The 19,171-nt window shown below is 43.0% G+C and overlaps 1 protein-coding gene across 1 annotated transcript in view; it reads left to right on the top strand.

The window, feature by feature from the left end:
- The window catches only part of LOC125761191 (follicle-stimulating hormone receptor), a 98,549-nt gene extending 80,058 nt beyond the window's left edge, over positions 1-18,491 (top strand). Inside the window, exons 4-17 of the mRNA XM_049422100.1 lie at positions 7,655-7,726; positions 8,305-8,448; positions 8,531-8,674; positions 9,720-9,791; positions 9,899-9,970; positions 10,544-10,612; positions 12,121-12,258; positions 12,343-12,483; positions 12,568-12,633; positions 12,876-13,019; positions 13,188-13,259; positions 13,370-13,668; positions 14,170-15,903; positions 16,038-18,491. Coding sequence (XP_049278057.1) covers positions 7,655-7,726; positions 8,305-8,448; positions 8,531-8,674; positions 9,720-9,791; positions 9,899-9,970; positions 10,544-10,612; positions 12,121-12,258; positions 12,343-12,483; positions 12,568-12,633; positions 12,876-13,019; positions 13,188-13,259; positions 13,370-13,668; positions 14,170-15,903; positions 16,038-16,339 — 3,469 coding nt within the window. The 3' untranslated portion in view covers positions 16,340-18,491. The remainder of the gene's footprint in view (positions 1-7,654; positions 7,727-8,304; positions 8,449-8,530; positions 8,675-9,719; positions 9,792-9,898; positions 9,971-10,543; positions 10,613-12,120; positions 12,259-12,342; positions 12,484-12,567; positions 12,634-12,875; positions 13,020-13,187; positions 13,260-13,369; positions 13,669-14,169; positions 15,904-16,037) is intronic.
- The last annotated feature ends 680 nt before the right edge of the window (positions 18,492-19,171 follow it).

Below are 19,171 nucleotides of genomic sequence, written 5' to 3'. Positions count from 1 at the left end.
GGGCTACCACTACGACGAGTCTCGTCATCATTCTTGTGCAAATTCACTCGGTGCGTTATCGATGCTCGCGCCACTTTAGCACCATTGATTTTATCACTCCCTGGTACAGAGGCTGACTGTTGCATTCCTTACCGTTCATCCGCATTCACGGCAATACGCTGCCTCCGTGTTCGTTCTGAGTTCGATTTTTTTTCTTTCTCACTATCCCCTTTTGCTCCGATAAGAGGATTTCAAATGCTCGGTTCTTTTGCCAACTTGACGATGATCGTGCTGCTTTTATGGCTCGTCGATGCAGATTTCCATAGAATAATATTTACCGTGCCGCTGAGGATGTTTGCTAGTGTGCCGTCCGCTCCTGCAGGAAGGAACATGGAACAATGGAATGAATGTCATTTTTTCTCTCACTCTGTCTCTCTACCTTCTCAATGTTACTATTGCAATCTTCCTCGTTACACGGCACTTACAAGTGACATTAGTTTTCGTACCATTATTTTTATAGCATGTTAGTCAGCTTTTCAGTAGAGTACCGTCCGCAGTAATGGCACTTCGGTGTGCTACCAAAGATAGTATGTGCCTTTAGAATGTAACTAAAGGATTTGATAGTTAGGGCTGCAGAAACACTCGCCAATGATTACTGGTCACATGCTCGTTTTATTCAACCAAATTGCACGTGGTTTTATGATTGATCATTATTATTGCAACTGTCAAACATTATTAAAAACCATTTGTAACAAAATTGTATAAAAAACGTGTTTCAAAAATGGGAAAAAGCTAATAAGCGTATTTATATTACATAACTTTAGGGGGTGTTCAAATGTATTGCCCAAAAATATGCAATCTGCATAACAAAACGATCCGAATTAATTGGAATCAGATTGGAATCGATTATGTTGCATGTTTACTTGCATGAAGCAATGCATTTTACACTTACTCTCATTCAACCATACTTTTGATAGTTATAATCTCGCTCAATTAAATCCCTTCCATTCCAAATAACTCGATCCCGATTTAATGGTACAGCATTCCCGCTAACTCCATTCAACCAGAACCGTATAATAAATCAATTACAAATGACAGCAAAGCTTCTTCACCATCCAGCTACGATTTCTGCTTCGTGAAATGAACTTACCATGCTCGCACCGTCAAGTTGTGCTGATTGCAAATTCATTCGACTTCTTCGGTTAGCACAATTTTGCAAAACAATTTACAAACAATCGTACATCGCATATCGCTGCAAAACTTTAAGCATAATCCCAGCGCAATGACGACTGCTCGGTACGGTACAGTATAGACGGAATGCAGCAACTTCTTTACCCTAGAACAAACATCGCCAAACCTCACTTACCCGAGACAGTAGCAACGAGTTGAATTAGCAAACTTTCTCTATTATTTCTTCACTTTTCTGTTTTTGCGGGAGCAAGAAAACATCACTTCTCCGGGTATGTGTTGGAACGGACATGGTGCGTGGTGTGACAAATATCCACTGTAAAGTTTTGTCGAATCAGAATGTATGCTTCTGCTTAGCTCGTGCCAACAACTAAAGCAAATTTTCAAGTACTCAAATGTGCATAAGAACCAACGCGCATGCTGAGCGGTTCGCAGCACGAAAAACCATATCAATTCTGCTGCAGTAAATCATCTCACTAGAGCCGGTGATGCTTTTTTGACACACCGTTTCTAGCCGATCGTCTAACAGCGTAGCAACACTACGCCTTCGCTTTGATTGCATTTGCAGTGTACAGAAACCACATTCACGTGCGTTCGGTTTACATTTTCAGCAATCCCACCCCTTTAAAAGGCAGACACACACACACACCCTTGCTGCATGCTGTGTGCTGCAAACAATGCTTCAATTTGAACATGAGCACACATGCAAGAAAGCATCAAGAAAGATTTATTCAAGATGATGCCACAACCATCCAGCCAGCCGATTTGTTCGTGTGTCGATGGACAACCACACTAACCGCACCCGCTCACCGGGCTTTTCCACTGCCGAAATGGAAAGGAAAGTTTTGCACTCAAAATGCATAAATGCAGGCGAAGCGGTTTTTGTGTGCGCTGTACACTTGGGAAGAAAGTTGGTCAACGGGCTTTGCATGATGCTTTGTGGAAACCTCTTTTTTGGGATTCAATTTTTGCTTTCGTCAGCCTGCGCTGTTGAGGCGTGCCGGAAAGTTTAGCGTAAGATTGCTTGCTAGTGATCAGTTGCTCTTACGATGCTTTTAATATAGTTTTACTGCTGTACTACAGACTGGAAAACAATTCTGCTAAGAAGTAATGAGAAGCATCTCTGAATAAAATAAATTTAAAAACAATTTAAATTATACATTGTGACTTTAAAAGTGACTAACAAAGGTATTCATAAGAATTCTGTTTTGTCTTGTAATAAATAATGCATAAATGTTTCCCATCACGTCTGCTTCGAAATCCGCTTCTCATGCGATGCATCTAAAATACACCAAACATCCTTCTGCCAAGAGCCAACGCTTGAAGGGTGTATTTCCTTGCAAAAGCTAAGAACAACCACTAAACGGTTGATGGGAATTGATGACCATCGTGACCTCAAAAATGCATCCAAACCCATCTGGTTTTTGGGCTACATTTTGGGGTTGCATTATGCTTCTGCATTTTTCATGAACCGGACGGAAGCAAAAACCTTGTGTTTTCAGTTTTCCCGATTAGGGCTGCTGTTTCCCAGAATGACAAACAAACAACCAAGGCGTGGAGCAACAATAACCGCACAAACGGGAATATTTTGCTTTTTTCGATTCTGTGTGGCTTCTCGTTTTTCTGCGCTTCCCGGGAAGTAAAAATATCCTCACAAGTGCCATACGAACACCAGTGATGCATGATTTATGGCCGCTCAGTTTGACCGCTGCATCGTGTATAAATTAGCGTCTTATCGTGCGTTCGTGCTACACGGGCACTTTTGTCGTTTGCTGGCACTGATTCGATGATAAACAACATTTTCCCAACCATCCGATCGTGGGGAAAAAGCTCGCCAACAGCAAAAAAACGACATTCAAACCACAAATCAGTTGGGTGGAGGAAAATTTAGTTGAAAAGTTTTTATTTTCCTGAGTAAATTGCATTTTTTTAGTGTGTGTGCGTGCATGGTGTTTGTGGGCTGGTTATTCACTTTTCTTTCTTTCGTGCTTTTGCTGGCAATGAACCCCCTGGCAACAGTGCTAAGCTCCGTTACAGCTGTAAGGACAAATGAGAACATCAGCCTTCGCCCTCATAAAAGCATTCAAGCGAGCCCACACTAGCCGGAAGCACCACCCAGAAAGTCTCCTCCGCTCAATGTGCGTAAGGAATATTAGAAGTTTTCTACACGTAGAACCAAAACAAAAAAAACGCATGTAAAGAAAAGCTACAGTAGGAAAAGTTATGCACAGATTGGAGCTTTTTGCTTCCTTTTTTTTACTCATTCCACCAAGTTAAAATGGTTCCTGCTTGTTGATCGGTAGAAAGGGAGACAAAAAAACGGAGGTGGTCGAATCGAAGGAGAGGTGTTCCTATGATAAATGATTGTTTTGCAAGCTTTTAGTTGGGTGGAGCTAGTGCTGCAGAAGCTCTCGCTGAAGGGATCGCAACGTTCCGAGCAGTGCTTGAGCTACACGATCTTGCCAACCTTCCGCGTAAAGGAGGGAAACGAAGGAAGTTGTTTCCTTTCCCCAGCACCATTTTTTTGTGCCAAATCTATTTCAAATGTGCTTCCGGCTTTGCTTGCTTTTCCATAGTCAAGCTCGTTTTCGGTAGGTGATGGAACATTGCTCCAATCGGCTAGTTTTGACGTAGGATCCAACCGTGCAAAAAGGGAACTGTAAAGCCCCGGGAAAGGGAAAACCGTTTCAAGCTTATCACAAACGACATCCGCTTCCCGTTCATTTATTATTAGGGTGAGCAGGAATCTCATTTGGCTGTCATAAACATGCTCGTATTCGGGGCAAAGTTATGCACAGCAGTTGGAAAACTTCGTGCGTTGTCTTACGTTTCGCTTTTTTCCGGGGGAGGTTTTTGTTTTTTCCCCCCATCCAAAACAAGAACCGCTGATCAACTATTTCGAACTATTTAAGACTACTCTATTTCGCTTTTATTAACTATGCGAGGTTTTTTCCTTTCCTCTGTTTAATAGCGAATTTAAAATCGGTAATTGAATACATACCGGATTTAAGAAAAAAAATAAAAATGAGTTTATTTACCGTGATATTCATAAAAATCAAAATTTGAAGGAACTTTTCTGTGCTTTGACATAAACTCGACAACATTCATTTATCTTGTCGGTGTCTTCCAGCGGTGTAAGTTTCTTATCATTATCGTTTCGGCCGATTGGTTTCGTAGCAATAAAAATACAGCCTGTCGTGACATGACAAAAACGGCATGAAATTAGGTCAGGCTGAAGCAAGTCAAAACAATTTTTTAATAAGAAAATTTGGCATTCTTGCGCAATTTCTTATTCTCATCGTAATTTCTTATTCTTATCGTAGACAAATTTAAAAAAAATCATAATTTTAAGAGTAAAAGGTTGCCTGAAAGTTTAAATGTCAGGCGATAACTTTTCTTCTTCAATATTGATTTTGCCGTAAAGTATGCAATCGGCAAAACTTTATCATTTTATAATTATCATAATAGCACAATAATCAACTTCAACCAAAAATGAATTTGTTAAGCTTGTTTGTTCGTAATGAAAAGTACATTTAATTTAACGTCCATCAATTGCTTTCACCGATGAAAGGATTAAACTTTTCCTCAATAAAATCTAATCACACAATGTTATCATTATGGCCACTTTATTTTCGTTACATTTTTCACAAACCTAATCGTTACAGGCGTGCAAAAGTGCCCATTAGCTTCAAGCTGTTTCAAATCCCCTTTCATCAAATAGCGTAAAGATGGCTCATGTCGTAATCCCCAACACCTCTGCGTTCGTACAAATGGCCTCCGTTGGGCTGCTGGTACCGTTCTCAAGCCATACATGCCGACACCATATTTGTCCATTAGTCGACAGCGTATCAACCACCGCATATACCCGGAGAAAAGGTCCTTTTCCATAACCAGACACCTTTTTTCTGAGGGGGGCGAAACAAGCGTAACCGTCGCATCGTCGTCAGCATCATTGGTGACAAACAATCGGAAGAGATGATTTACGGCGATGCCTTCAAAATGACGGGTAGGCCGATGGGTTGAATGGTATAGAATTTTAATCTCTTCGACCTCCCAAAAACCGGTCACCTGGGCCGTTTCATTTGACACCCCGTGGCACACTCGGTACGTTCGTTCATATCGCATCCAACTCCCAGGGCTTTGTTGTGGGGTGTTGTATATTGGGTGGAGATGGAATTAGAAATTGACGCCTGCTGGTAGGCTTCTCAGAGTCTGTTATGCATGATGTTTTCTTTTTCCTCATCTGATGGAAACAAGATCGTTAAAAGGTGCCGTTAGTGGCTAGTGCTTCATTCTCCGGGAGCAAATTCCTCCAACGGTTTGTGAAGCGATAAGAAGACGCCCTTGGAAACGGTCTCCCTGACACATAGGGATGATAAATTGGTTTTTCGGTCCGTCCATTGGGTTACCAGCCGAGGCTCAGGCTGAAGTTGTTATTTTGCTTTATGCGTTCCGCTTTTCCCTTCCAGGCGGTAGGTTTCCTTTCGGGGTTTGTGTATTTTCTTGTGGTGGAACTGTTTCCTTTTCTTCACGGAAGTATCATTTCAATTTTATTTTTTTTAAACGGATGGACACAAAGCCGTGCCTGTAAACCTATCGCGAGATAGCCTCGTTTGCTAGGCTGGACGAGGTGTCACTAAAAGCACCATTAACCGTCACGTGTGTACCTATTCAAGTGTTACAATCACCTCTACTTGGCGAAACTTTCCCTCCCAAAGGCGCGTCAAGGAGCAAGTGTATCAAATTAGTACGCACACCTTTCTTCACAAAGTGTGGTTCATCTTCCTTCTTCTTGATGGGCTGAATTTCCTTTCGCATAAATACCTTCCAGACGGCGGAAGCTGGAGCAGATACACACGCGGGAAAAAAGCGGCGGTTCTACTATGATGGATTTATTTTTATAGACGACCCACCGCAGTGATACAGAATCGCGATACTGTCCGTCGGATGGTCAAAATAATGGGCTCTTTTGGACGGTTTGGGGCTTTCAGGATATCAGATCCAAGCCACTTTCGGACAACTTTCGTACCGTCCTTGTGCCGCGTGGCCTTTATAGACCCAAGGGAATCGCAGCGGGATCGTAGAAAGCCTTTTTTTCTCATGTCGGACGACCGCGTGGAGGAAAAATGAAATCTCAAACAAGCATTTCACGGTCTACGGTTTTTGGGATTGTTACAAACTTTTCTTTTTTACTACGCGATCTTACTATTTCGGACAGGCCGGTTTTTTGTTTTGTTTGTACTCTCACCCGCTGTGGATCGTAAATGTCACAGCGGTGGGCCAGAATTGGGCAGATAAAAACGGAAAAGCGTATCATCAAAAAGTGTAGAGAATAAAAAAAACAACAAATCTGACAGAAATTCATTCATTTTAATAGTGAAACTGATGAATCAGTGCGGTCTTGTTCCCGGATGTTGCTGACGTCACTTTTGGGTGGCATGAAGGGGAAAACTTTTCCCTCTACTAAGCCTCACAAAATGTGCGTTTAATACTTGTCTCCCGAGTTTCATGTGCGTGGGTGTGTGTGCGTGTGTGTGTTGGGGTGAAAATAACCCCCCTTTCGTTAATCCACTATTTTCTAAGTGAGAAAGCTTTTGTAACGTGGGATGAAATAAAATAGAACGGATTTTCCATGGGAATTCGTTCCAAAAATAAGCCATTGTATTTGTTGTCCTTTTTGCTTTGAAAATCCTTGAACAATGCTAGACTCAGCGGCAAAAGCCACACGAAAGCTACATTTCTGAAGACTTTATTGCATTATATTCTTGCTACAACCGTCCGAGACGATAACTTCCGTTCGCAACAATTCTTCTACCTTCTTCCGTTGTAGCGTCCCTAAATGGATTATTACATCCGGGCGACGATGGAAAAATTCGTCCATTCCATCGACAAGCGGTCAAAGGATAACAATATTTTCAGTGTTTTACGGCAAACGTTTGCGCGGATCGCTTTCGCCGTTTATCACTTTCGAGTAAACAAGGTGAACTCGAGTAGCTTCTCAATTTGGGAGTCACTTAAATGTGTTTCTTTTTTAGATCAAACTAGGTCAAACCTATTACCGGCGCATACTTTCGATGATTCCGCGTGGCTAATTATCTACACCAGGGAACGTTCCCCTTTAGAAAGGGGAAAAGAAAACAGCCCACTCGAAATTGTAGCCGGTTCGATCGTGACTATAAATTACCTTCACTAATAGTACGGGTGGTAGTTCCCTGTGTCAAGCTGTCGGAAGAAAATGCCTCTTGCCAAGGGCTCGTTTTGAGTGGCACTTTGCCTATCGGTGGAATATTATTCAATGCAAGCGAGAGAGGGAGAAAGAGAGAGAAATCAACTCAATTCGGAAGCAATTAATTCACTCCCGTAGTCGGTCGTTTATCGGTGTGTGTCCATCATTACAAGCTGCTGTTGGCCATTTCCCATTTCTCATCCTAATGACGTTTCGGGACTAATGGAATATTTGTATTTTTTTTATTTGTTTCTTCCACAGAGATCTTAGTAGTAACAACATAACCAACCTACCAAATAAGTCATTCGAAATGCTGCCAAATCTAGAGGAGTTGTAAGTATGAAAAATTAACTTCCACTTCTGAAACACTAATAAAGGTACCTGTAGCGAAAAATTCTTCCAAAAAGGACATTCTTGTATCAAAAGTAATTAAATCGATAACGACAAAGGTATGACAGAGGCTTTCTCATTTACCTTATAATGCGAAGTACTCGATGCTATTCGTGTGCAAAACAGTTCCAATGCGCCGAGTTTGGTAAAAGAAGACACTGCAAATATTTTGTAATTAAAAAGTTTTTTGTTCCCGCTTCGCTTCCAATACTTTTTCTACTCTGTCAGCCGATTTTATTAGTTTAACTCTTTGAAGGCTCCTGATGATGGTGATGATGAGGATCGAGTTTGGCAAGAGTGTTTTTGTTCGACAAAGTACATTAAAAAGTTTTTCTCCCCGAGTTTTATGTTTAATCCACCCAACTGTAGAAGATCATAGCACCGTAGTGGAGGATCATTTGCTGGGTAGTTAGCTGAAGGTGTAATCCTTGCAATTCAATTTTCACTGCTAATTGAACGCACAAACCGGAAAACTAAAACTAACTTCCATTTCCATTCCGGTACCGGTTTTTCCGTTACAGAATCCTTTCCCACAACAAGCTAGATCACATCAACAGCGAGGCATTCTTTGGGCTGTCGAACCTGAAGAAGATTGCACTGCAAAGCTGTGGTTTGGGGCGCGTCCCGATGGAAGCACTGAGGCGCATCCGGACGGTAACCACGCTGTAAGTAGTGCGGGAATGGTAAAGCACAAACTTCGCCACGCATCTAACTTTATGACTGGGATTTTCTGATTTATTATTGCAGCTACCTAGACAACAACCTAATCGCCGACATGGAGAACGTTACCTTTCGGGGGTTTCACTTCCTGAAGAATCTGAGACTGGAGGGCAATCTGCTGCAGCGGGTACCGACGGACGCACTGATCGGACTGAGATCATTAGAAGCTTTGTAAGTGATGTTTTGGAGTGTGTTTGTTGGGAGCGGATTAAGGATGCATTTCAAGCTAATCGTTGTGCCGTTTATCAATGATATAAATGTTTTCCACTTTTGGGGAGAGCTAGCAAAAGGAAAAGTTTACCCATTTCCCCAGAAGTAACGTACTGAAATTGATTCAATTTGTTTTTCACATTTCATGTGCTATATGGCGTGTCATATGGCGCTGTCGACTGCAAAGAGCACTCAACCGAAAATAGATCTGTCAAAATTTTGTTTCAAAGGTCCCGAACATGAATGGAATAATCAATCATAAGTTCTGGCACTCTCACGGTCTCCGATGCTACAAACCATTTTGCACTATACAATGAAGGGGTAGAATGTCCCCTTTCGATAACCAATCGAAACGCTCGTACGTACGATTGAACAATTGTACATTGTGACATGAATATCCTTCCGTGGTGGTATCGCTTTGTGCTAACATTTTGACACATGATACACAGCCCGAATACATTGGTCCTTGGTTGTATCACACCAACCAGCCACCAGCCTTCCCTGCACAAATTGAGAAACATTGCAAGATGCAACTCTTGGCGCATTTCCAGCATGCTTTTTCCTGCGGTTCACGCTGCACCACCGTTTGGTCCGCACGTTGGCCCGTACCGGAAACCGTTTCGTCGGGCATGTTTCTGCTGAATGATGATGTGACCATACTTTGACCGAGATTGGATGCTATGACATTATTTCATCTGACGTTTCAAGAAAAATGTGTGTCACCGCAATGTGTTAGTTCGCTCCCCGCACTAAGAAAGTGATCCGTGAACGCAATCAGCCTGAAAGCTGTGCAGAGCTCGGATGTCGCTTTTTGTCTAAAAGCGGGTTTTGTTTAAGATCATTTTATGTAAAAGTAAAAAAAAACACAAAACAAAGAGATGTGAGTTGAAAAATGATACCACTTTGGCGGGTGGTGAAAAATGTAGCACGCCTGATGTGTAGTCAAGTGGCGATTTTGAAATGACATTTTTACTCAGTTTCTTCTTTCTCAAATCTTTACTTACAGAAATTTAGGTAATAATTTACTTACAATAATCAGAGAAAGAGATTTTCCAGTTTTGGATAATTTATACATGTTGTAAGTATGACCACTTTTATAATATTTTAAAATCAGCAGTCCAATAAAAAGTATTTTTGCTTGCTTCATTTTCATAATTTTTTCTCTAATTTCTACGCTCATTGCAGAATATTAAGAAGAAATCAAATAAGTGAAATTACTTCCGGTGCTTTAACGAACCTAACACGACTCAAAGTTTTGTAAGTATTGTAAACCAATGCCAACATTAAACGAACCCAGTCACGCCACTCACTTCTGACGGATCGTTCTCTTTCCTTTAAAAAAGCTTTCAAAAAAAAATAACAATTTAAACTCACAAACTTTTCCTTCCGATTGGTTCAGATAAATTTCACACACAAATAAATTCTACCCTTTCCCTTTTTTCATGGTATGGAAATGTACCCATACAAAACAAACAAAAAACGAACTTGGAACACAAAAACTATTGGCTCGTACTAAAACAATTCACTTCCTGTTTGAGGAGAGGGCAACACCTTAACATCGGTGGAAAATAAACGAAGGGATAAAAGTTTGCCAAAATTATTTGCATAAAACCATTGCAGCTCGTAGTGCAAGAATCATTCTCCAATCCTTTCGATAAGGGCGGTATATATGTGGGCGATTAAAAGTTCCAGCCCTTCGGAAAGGGATTTATTGAGCTTTAAAGGGTGTTAAAGCGGGGTCGTGGCGTGGCTGGTGGAATGTATGAATTACCGGCCGTACTAAACGAGTGCACTTTCTACATTTGTGTTTTCCCTCCCTCCCATTTGCAGAGATGTAGATGATAATAGCTTAAGCTCCGTGCCTGTTGGCCTCGAGAACCTAATGATGCTGCAGGAAATGTAAGTATGCAATCAGATGTCAGCTTTTTCGGCAAATCGGTTTTTTGGTATGGGTTGGCATGTTGGAAGCAGTTATGCACTTTACCTTCCGCCGGGCGATGAAGCAGGTCGTAAAGATATATAAAACTTGGTGCGAAACGAGATGATGTGTAACTTTTTACCCTTTTGACCTCAAACAGTATTATAATCGGTGTCGGTAACAAGCGGGGCGTATTATCGTGTAAAATATCCTGCCAAAAAAAAAGGAAATATCTTGGCGTGCTTCTCTGAGCTAACATCCAACCACACACTACTATATATTCTCCAACTGCAGTCTATTCTACGGAAATAATTGTTTGGAAGTTCCGCATTCGGTTGTGAAGCTATGGAACAAGTGGGCAGACCTATTTCTCAGCAATTTAATCTCTTATTTCACATTACCTCATCATTCAATTCACTTCCATGCCAAAATGACCCCCAGGTACTACTACACCACAATTACATGAGGAAGCCAATTTTCCACCTCACCCAGCATGGCCGATTCCAGCGCGATTAAAAGCGAAGCAGGATATTACTTCCATAGAACGGAACTGGAAAATTGGAAGAAAAAAAAATCATCTCTGGCTACAAAAAAAATACTACACTGCCCAGTGCCCCAAACTGTTCAAGATGCAGCGAAAGCATATCGGGGCAATTATTTGCTCTTTGTCTCGTGGTCATTTCCCCATACTATCCTGTCCGCTTTTTAACTAATTGGATTTACCTTCCCATTAGCCATGTCCGCTTGGGACGTTCGTACAGACGTTTGAGACGATCGCCATCGGGCAAATCTTAACCGTCCTTGCTCAAGAAGGCACATCGCTCGCTTGGGGGGAAAATCCAACTACTGCTTCCATTTTTTTTTCTCTCTCTCTTCTATTCTTTAATGTGAAAGTGCTCCCGGACTGTTACGTCTATCAGAGGAAGATTTTTCAAACTCTCGTACCCCATACCGGGTATCGTTTTGGGATCGTTGGGACACCCAGCATGATGTCCCTTTGTACAAAAAGTCGCGGTTGTCAAGGGTGGTGGTGGATAGTGTCCGGCTTACGCTTCCGGCTTCATTCATTATTCATAAGCCTTTCAACATTTCTGCTGTAAGATTTACGTCGCATTCTATTAGTGGTTCGCCGGCACTTGCTCCGTCAGCGAAATGTGCCAGCTGTGTTGTGAAGGAAAACCGTTGAGCTACTTCTGTTGCTGCTTCTGCTAGCTGTCATCGTGTGATGTGCCTCCTGTTGCGAAGTACAATAGTGGCTGCTTCTTCGTCTGCGGGTAAAAGTCGTGCGTGAAAGGAACGTTGGCCAGATACGTCAAGCTTTTTGAAAGGCATAGAAAACTTTCATTCGATTTTATAGTTTTCCAACCGGAAGACGACAGAAAAAAGGCTTTATGTCTTCACTTGTGTATTCTTCGAAAGGATCGTTCTGGATCTCGTATCTCCGCTTGCCAATCTATTTTATTTTACGTCCAATGATCTATACTTCCAGCTCGGCATCAAACAATCGCATCCGGTGGATATCGAAGGGTGATTTCCCCAAAAATCTAGTCTCTCTGGATCTAAAGTCCAACCCGCTGGCCGGTATTAAACCTGGCGCACTCCAAAACATGCCCCGGCTTCGAAAGCTGTAAGTTATCATCAACCGTCCGAAACAACTTTATTCAAATGTCCAACTACTACCACTGCAATTTGTCTCTTCTATATACACAAGCATTCTTTCCGATGTACGCGGCCTCAATGAACTACCTCCACTGGACGGTTGCACCTCGCTCGAGGTGCTGCGGCTAGACCGAGCCAACCTGTCCAAAATACCTGATCATATTTGTAAGACTTCACCCCGCTTGAGAAGCTTGTAAGTGCCAACTCCGGAGTGGTCCAATCCTTCACAAAAAGTTCCATAATTTCCGTCGTCATTCTTTTTACCCCGTTTCTGTAGGGATTTGAAATCCAATATATTGTTAAGCATTCCAAATGTAACAAACTGTCGTGATTTAAGATTGCTGTAAGTATGCGTCCTCATCGTGCACTCGCTTTTGCGCCAAGAGCAAGATGTGCAACCAAAAGCGATGGTGAAATGTTGGAGAAAATTACATTTTTCTTTATTATCTACCTTTGGTGCTACCATGCCATGCTTGTCTGTGCTGTCCATTTCTCCATCTCCGGTACTGTTCCGGAAACCGGTGCACTGCTGCAATGGTTGGTTCAACGTTGGATCGGTTCGGACTTTCAACACGAATCCAACAGAGATTTAGCCAGCAACAGGATAAGCTCACTGCACGGTGCACCGTTCTCTAGTCTCGGTCAGCTGCACGATCTGCTGCTTTCAAACAATGAAATCGAATCTATTCCGCACGACGCATTCATCGGGCTGATCCGGCTGCAAGTGCTGTAAGTAGTGGTCGTGAGGGTGAGCGAGCGACATTGTGGCACGCTCGCGATTGCGAATAAATCATCGGTGAAATTAAATTCAATTGCATTTATCTCATTGGAAATGTTATGGTTGTTGGTTTTTCGTTCTTTCCTCGTTTTTGTTTTTGTTTTCGTACCATCCTACAGTGACATGGAATCGAATCAAGTTTTCTTCATCCATCCGGACGCATTTCGGCCACTGAAAAAGCTCGAAGACTTGTAAGTGCAATTTGCCACACACTTTCACACTCTAGTGTGAGTGGCCAAAAGGTCATATTTTTGGGATTATGTTTACCTTTCCCATTTATCTCTTGCTTTCTTCATTGCAGAAATCTAGGCAATAATCTGTTCCCGCAGCTACCGACGGTCGGACTCGAACGGTTGCTGCATCTGAAAACCTTTAATAATCCGCACCTGCGGGAGTTTCCACCACCGGAAGCATTTCCTCGCATCCAGACGCTGGTCCTGTCGTACGCCTATCACTGCTGTTCCTTTCTGCCGCTTACTACGGCCCTACCGAAAGTTCCTAATACATTCAACATTCGCGAAAACGTTCTCTTTCCAACCGACAACGAGTTCGACATGAGCCTGTGGAACAACAGCTACAACGATATCTGGCCGCAGTTGCGTAAGTTGGCCCTTTTCCTCCGGAGATGTGTTAACGTTAGAACTGTGCAACGTCGTTTCTTAGAATTACCTCATGAAAGAAGGTTTGCTTTTTGGACGGAAATGCTACATGATGAAGCACTTGCATTGGGAGCTTCTTAGAAGTGTTCCAAGGCTATATCCGAATATGGAACGAACCTTTGCTTTTCTCGGATAAAGAAAGATCGTCCAACAAGAGGGAAATGGACATGGTTTTGATGAACATTTTTTCCTAGAGTACCATACGCTCCCATGGATTTAATAAATAGACATCATCAACTATTAGAAACGACGTCACATTGTTCTGATAGTTCTTGTTCTCTCGTCTGGGTTGATGGAAACCCAAGCAACAAACCGACATGTGCTTGTTGCCTTACTTATGCAGCACGATTTGCATAACTTTAGGCGTTTTATGTATATTTTCCCACACAACAGTACTCAACGGCTGGTTAATCAACGTATCCTTTCTCGCCTTTATTCACAGAAAATTTAAGCAAAAAGTTCGGCACTCAAATTAACGACCTGTTGAACGCTTACGGTGCCGAGTACGGAAGCTATCCAGGTGGTCACGTACCCACCTTCCCGGATGAGTACTTTGAGGACGAGCTGGGTATTACGCACGCATCACCAACGGCCCAACCGGGTGCAATCCAATGCCTACCGGAACCGGGCCCTTTCCTACCCTGTCAGGATCTGTTCGACTGGTGGACGTTGCGGTGTGGCGTTTGGGTTGTCTTTCTGCTTGCCATGCTCGGGAACGGAACAGTCGTGTTTGTGCTGATCTTTTCCCGGTCGAAAATGGACGTGCCACGGTTTCTCGTGTGCAATCTTGCCGCAGCCGACTTCTTCATGGGCATCTATCTCGGGTTTCTGGCGGTGGTGGACGCCTCAACGCTCGGTGAATTCCGCATGTACGCTATCCCGTGGCAGATGAGTGCCGGTTGCAAGTTGTCCGGTTTTCTGGCGGTGCTTAGCTCGGAGCTTTCGGTCTACACGCTAGCGGTGATAACGCTCGAGCGCAACTACGCCATTACGCATGCGATGCACCTGAACAAGCGGCTGTCGCTGCGGCACGCCAGCTACATCATGACGGTCGGCTGGACGTTCGCCATTACGATGGCCGTCCTGCCGCTGCTCGGCGTGTCCGACTACCGCGTGTTCGCCGTGTGTCTGCCGTTCGAGATCCAGAAGGGTACCGGCAGCCTGGCGTACGTCGTATTTCTCATGTTCATCAACGGAGTGGCGTTCCTCATCCTGATGGGGTGCTATCTCAAGATGTACTGTGCAATACGCGGCTCACAGGCCTGGAACTCGAACGATTCGCGCATCGCCAAACGCATGGCACTGCTCGTCTTTACCGACTTTATCTGCTGGTCACCGATCGCATTCTTCTCGCTTACCGCCGTCTTCGGTCTGCATCTGATCTCGCTCGAGCAGGCGAAGGTGTTTACCGTTTTCATCCTGCCGCTTAACTCCTGCTGCAATCCCTTCCTTTACGCCATCCTTACCAAGCAGTTCAAGAAGGACTGTGTGCTGATCTGCAAGGCGATCGAAGAATCGCGGGTCACGCGCGGTATTGGCCGCTGTCGACATAGTTCCAATTTCAGCAACCGACACACACCGGCCAACACCAACTCGCTGGTGGAGCGTTCATCGAAGGAGCTGCCACCGCTCTTACCGGGTCAAACCTGTAACTGCTCGGCGAAGCTGATGGAGCAAGAGACGGCCCGGTTACGCTTCCACCATCATCAGCAACAGCAACAGCAGCATCATCTGCGGCAGGGCGTACTGGTACGTACCTGGCGCCGACTGATGCTCTGCAGCTGGGGCACGACGGAGGAGCGTACCCGGCGCGGAAGGGGCCGCAACGGTGATCAGTACGCGTACCAGATTGCGGAGATCCAACAGAAGCAACACAAGCGGGCCGGTTCGGTGTCGTCTAGCGAGAACTTTAGCTCGTCTAGGTCGGACTCGTGGCGCAATGCTCAGCATCATTGCGGCATTCCGTTGCGGTTGCTTGATCCACGGCGCCGTCACACGTCCTGGTTGATTACGCGCAAGACTTCGCAGGACTCGAACCTATCCAGCTCGCGGAATGATTCGTCGGGATCAACTGCTACTCAGAGTACCGGCACCTGGCGCATTTCACGGTCCAGTGGCAGCACGTCGGTCGTATTACCGGGTGTACGTGTTGATGGTGTTGGTCATCCAGTTCCCAGTAAGTGATGTTTTGTGTTGAACTATTCTAATTTATATGTTTTTAAAGTAGAAACGCCCTTAAGTATGCAATTCGCTTGATAAGCGTTTGATAACAGACCAACTAATACTAACTCGGGCATCTTTTCTCTACAGGTACCGCTCGTCAGTCCATCCCCGGTGGAAAACCGCGTCTCGTCCGTCAATCGGCCGTCCAGGAAGACACCCAGGAGCTGTCCTGTTCGCCACCGCGCCTCGGTGTACGCTTTCTGCCTACGATTCCGTCCGCCGCGGACAGCAGCGTACAGCTGGACGATGAGACGGCCGAAGCAGCCAGTCCGACCTCAAGCCAAAGCGGCATCCAGCCGGCCCCCGCACCCTTCTACGCCATCCTGCACGGTACCGGCCATCCTCAGGCAACCGTCTCTAGTCTTAAAGATAAAACCAAACCTCCGTGAGTGGAGGAGCCGGCGCAGGACGACACTTTCATGTCGGTGCTTGGCGTGGGTGGGCTCGAAACAGTGGAAGAAGCGACCACAGATGAAGCAAGCGGTGACCGTGTCCTTGGCGATGATCCATACCTTTAAGTATTACTTTTAATTCCTCAGCGGCATTAGTATGTAGGGTACGACCGCAAACATAGCAAAACAGAAACTCACACAAACTTTCTCTGTTACGAGAACTACGGTTTTGGGTTCGATCGTTTGGTGCTCTCTTTACCATTACGCCACAAATACACACATGGAGTGTATAAACTAGTTTATTCCTTCCTTTTTCATTATCCCCTTTTCTTGATGTTGTCCACCCTTGATATTCTAATCAGAGAAAGCCAGTGGTAGACGGAGGAATGTATTTATCTGACGTAAATGTGCATGTTTCTATGTTCTGTCGAGCAAATGTAAATAGCCTGATGCAAAACTATATGTATGAAAATGGAATCACAGCATTCAAACGTGGGGATAGATAATAATAGCCAGTTATGTGTGTGTGTGAGAGGTGGGAAAAAAACCCACTTAAAATGAAGAATACTGTGTGATATTAAAACGATTTTATACACAAACTAGCTGAAATATGTGCATTATGTAAGGAGGGCGCGCGGGTATACATACGCCTATGGGACGGGAAAATAGGGATGCAGCACTGAAAATGGACTGTGAGCGAGGCAAATTTTACAGGAATATTAAGCGAAAGGGTCGGTATCATCGATATCGATATCAAGTTTTATGCAGGGAATTTAATTATTTTCTCGTAAGTAAGAGATTAGCATCATTTATTTAAGAAAATGCTTTAAAAATAACGGCTTTGCTAGTTAATTTCAAAATTCGGTGGAAAGTTGAGATTGGCAGATTGCATACTACTAGGCGTGCAAGTGCGTTTAGTTACACTATCGACCGCCAGTGGCGCTAAAAATGTATCGAGCATTTTCAGTTTTAAACATTCAGGACTAAATTTTAAACATTTTTTTTGTTAGTTTTGATCCAATTTTATTGATGAGTTTGAAGTAAAACCCGCTCGAAATGATTCGAATGAAATAAGACAAGGAAAAGAGTAGCACGAGTAATGGCAGGAAGCCGTCCAGAGACAATAAGTAGCGAAAGGAAAGAATAAAACAAACAAATGATGCAAATGCACAAACGATACAACAAATGAGCGCAACAAATCTCATCTATTTTTATTCCAACCAACTAGCCGAGATTTGAACGATGTTCACATTACGCCATGTTGTATGGAGCATTAATTCTGAATTTAAAATACACAACTAAATCAATTGTATATATTACAAACAAAACAACGTATAAACGTTCACTGTTTCAGCAACGACTAATGCAGATTAAAATGGGGTAAAAACATGTTAAGACAAATTAAACAAATCGCATACACATTCATACACTGATATGATTTAATGGAACTAAAAAGTCAAGCAAACGATACTGCCAAATCAACAGGATACAACACGAATATAAAACTTGAATGTAAAAAATAAGGAAGTAAAAACAACTGAGTATAGATATCAAAATTACTCCCAAACAACACTGCCATTACTTTTGCAATCGATGTATTGGGACTGTTTATCCTTTCAATGTTTACGATTGTGTAAAGAACGAAGACAAAGATGTATTCTATCCGTACAGGTTACAGTATTAGCAGGACGAGCAGGTGAATGAATTACGTTTTTAATTTACGAACGAAAGAGGAAACGCGCATGTGTAAACTTGGAATGTGATTTGAAACTAGCAACAACCAATCGTTCGTGAAGCATTATTTTACTAGACCACATTCATTTGAACAGCCCGTGAATGGAGTGAAGCGATGGTGCTTACGATGCTTACGAATATATTTATTGTACAGTCATACAGGCAAGCATCCGAGCTGCTGGAATAGTTTTTATAATAACAGGATTCTCTGGCATGGCAGCGGGGACACTGACAGAACGAAACGAAACTCCAAAGTGTTGCTGAGTAGAGGGTTCAAATGGTATATAGCGATGGGCCTAATGGGCCACCGACTTGGGGCAACCATGACTTAAACTGATAATGTAATCGACTGCATATGCTCACCCACTGAACCGCATGTGTATACAGAAAATAAAAGTGGATATTTAAATCGTAATGCTAACGTGAGTACTTACATGAACTCAATTCATTTACTTGCATTAAAGTTTTATTTTATATCAAACTTACATATTTATCAGCCACATTTGTTCAAGCGAAAGCTCTTCGAAACCGACAACTTTCATCGCTTCGTTCACCAAAACACATTCCATAGCAGTGATGTCAAACTTAAAGTGTTTTGTGAGATTGATGTACATTATGGTGCAAAAATGAGGAAAATTTTGCATTTTCTCAAACAGGGTATGGAACTTGGTTCCTCTAATAACTTCTGGCACAGACATCTGAGGGAATGGCCGTCCAAGAAGAAAATGTAGCCATTGGTGCCATCTATCGACCACAGGTTAAAGATTGGCGATCCGTTGGATATCGACCGAGTTATAAGCAAAACTTGGGGCAAAAATGAGCTTTAGTAAATGTTTATTTTTTGGAATTTTTTGATTTTTTTTGATTGAAAATGTAGCCATTGGTGCCATCTATCGACCACAGCTTAAAGATTGGTGATCCGTTGGATACCGACCGAGTTATAGGCAAAACTTGGGGCAAAAATGAGCTTTAGTAAAATTTTATTTTTTAGAATTTTTCGATTTTTTGATTATTTTTCACTCTTTTTTTATTTAAAGCATTACTGGAGTGAAAAGAAACACATTGCAACCGATTGGCATTAAAATAAATCAATTT

Source organism: Anopheles funestus, chromosome 2RL (genome assembly GCF_943734845.2).
Source record: "Anopheles funestus chromosome 2RL, idAnoFuneDA-416_04, whole genome shotgun sequence".
NCBI classification, from domain to species: domain Eukaryota; kingdom Metazoa; phylum Arthropoda; class Insecta; order Diptera; family Culicidae; genus Anopheles; species Anopheles funestus.
This window is presented reverse-complemented; position numbering and strand designations above follow the sequence as displayed.